The sequence below is a fragment of the Pteropus alecto genome, unplaced genomic scaffold (assembly GCF_000325575.1).
Source record: "Pteropus alecto unplaced genomic scaffold, ASM32557v1 scaffold14, whole genome shotgun sequence".
NCBI lineage: Eukaryota > Metazoa > Chordata > Mammalia > Chiroptera > Pteropodidae > Pteropus > Pteropus alecto.
The window spans coordinates 18,973,878-18,975,792 of record NW_006436810.1 but is presented as its reverse complement, the minus strand read 5'-3'; the positions used below and the strand labels follow the sequence as shown (position 1 = coordinate 18,975,792).

Genomic DNA, 1,915 nt, shown 5'->3' with positions numbered 1-1,915 from the left:
AGCAGGGAGAAGGCGCCGGGGCGCCGGGCGCACTGCTGGGCGAGGGTCTGGCCACGCTGACGGCTGGCTTGGGAGCGATGTGCATTTGCTTCAAAAGCCCAGTCTTCTTAATGTGCTCGGAGATCACGGACCTAAGCTTATTCTCCAAATCCCTGTGGATATCTGACGTCAAAATATGATACATTAAAGCATCCTGGCTGCTGGCATTGGCGTTGCACTTTTTACAGTAATACTTGTCAGGCGGTGGCATCTTCTCAGTAGGAGGGGTCTCGTCCGTTTTTGGCTGCTCACCCGTTTCCTCAGTTCTCAGGCCAAAGTAGGAGTTAATCAGGTAGTGAAAATGGGCTACCAGCACATGCTTCTTCATGCTGTAGTACAGAGTGTTTGAAAAGTTACATTTTAAACACGTAAAACTGATCACGTCGCTCCTCGAGGGTTTGGTTTCGCCAAGGATGTTCACCGTGTAGTTCTGGACTTTGCGCAGCGGCGCGTGAAACATTCTGAAGTGCCTTCCCACCACCTTGGGCTGAGACGAAAAGACACAGTTCGGGCAAGGGATCACTAGCTCCTGGTCAGTCTCATCCTCATGGCAGCGATGTAAGTGATTTCTGAATGAAGTAAGCACCTTTGTGGAGTACTTACAGAGGCCACAACAGTAAGGCTTCGTGCGATACCTCTGTTAACAGAAAAAAAAGCCAAGATAGTTAAAGAAAACCATCAGATGCTACGCCTCCTAGAGTTCCCAAGGACATGGTTCTCTTTCTTCTAACAAGCTGGACAAGCTAGTAACACTGTCACTCCTCAGAGAACGTCTGTTCTAAGCCAGGGCAAGCTTTTTTATAAAGGGCCAGAGAGGAAACATTTTAGACTTTGTGGGCCACCCACCATAGCTCCTGCGGCAGCTCCCCTGTGCTGCCATTATAAAGCAGAGCACCGCAGGCGACACTCCCATCCGGGAATGTGGTTTTGTGCTAATAACACTACAGAACACTCAAATTTCATGTCATTTGTACATCACACAACAGTGTTCTTTTTCATTTTCAAACATTTAAAGATTTAACAACTATTCTTAGCTTGTAGTCTGTACAAATACATGACGTGGCCCACAACTCATAGTTTGTTGACCCGTTTCCAAACCGTCCGCTACAACCACAGAACTCACTACTTCATCTTATATTTTTTCATTAACTCCATCCATTAAAATAAACTTAGTTCTCTGCAAGAGAAAGTTATTTTTACCCCTTCTCATCCTATTTCTCCAATGCTGTTTTTGCTCCAGAACCGAAAACCTCTGGAATTTATCTACAAAATACTTAACTTGCAAACTGTGAAACCCATCATGACTATCTTTTATCCTCCCGTTTCTATTCTTAGGGAAAGTAAGAGCCAAATGGACAGTGTTTGGCATGCGTAAGTATCCAACAAACTGTGACAAACAGTAAGGAAAGAGGGACTGCAACTATCTCACTATGAATAATCCTGAGGTAAGTTTCAGGCCACAGAATCCAGCACTGACAACACAGAATTTCTCTTTAGGGCAAATACAGAATTCAACAAGCTGGGGGTGGAGTCTGTGGTTGCGTGACAGTGTCCAGATCCTGGAGGTAGAGCCACAAAGCAGCTGGCCCTAGCTGCACAGAAGAGGAGGGTGAGGTCACATCGTGGGCTGTGCAGGGCTGGTCCCACGCCGGGACGCTGCTGCTTGCTACGCAATGGCCACGGGTCAATCCCCACCCTCCCCAGATCCCGGCTCATGATCACCACACACACATCTTCCCATCCTGTGACTCTGTCACCCTATCTCTCGCCTAGTCATGCAGTTTTTCCTCTTGGGTCACAGGTCGGAGAAATCACCCAAACACATTCACCATATTACCACGCCCAGCAATCAGCAAAGTCCCAGGTTGGCATTCCT

The 1,915-nt window shown here is 47.3% G+C and overlaps 1 protein-coding gene across 1 annotated transcript in view; it reads right to left on the bottom strand.

The window, feature by feature from the left end:
* Positions 1–1,915, bottom strand: part of ADNP2 (ADNP homeobox 2) — a 17,876-nt gene that overhangs the window by 4,120 nt on the left and 11,841 nt on the right. The window contains exon 3 of the mRNA XM_006913778.3: positions 4–676. Coding sequence (XP_006913840.1) covers positions 4–676 — 673 coding nt within the window. The remainder of the gene's footprint in view (positions 1–3; positions 677–1,915) is intronic.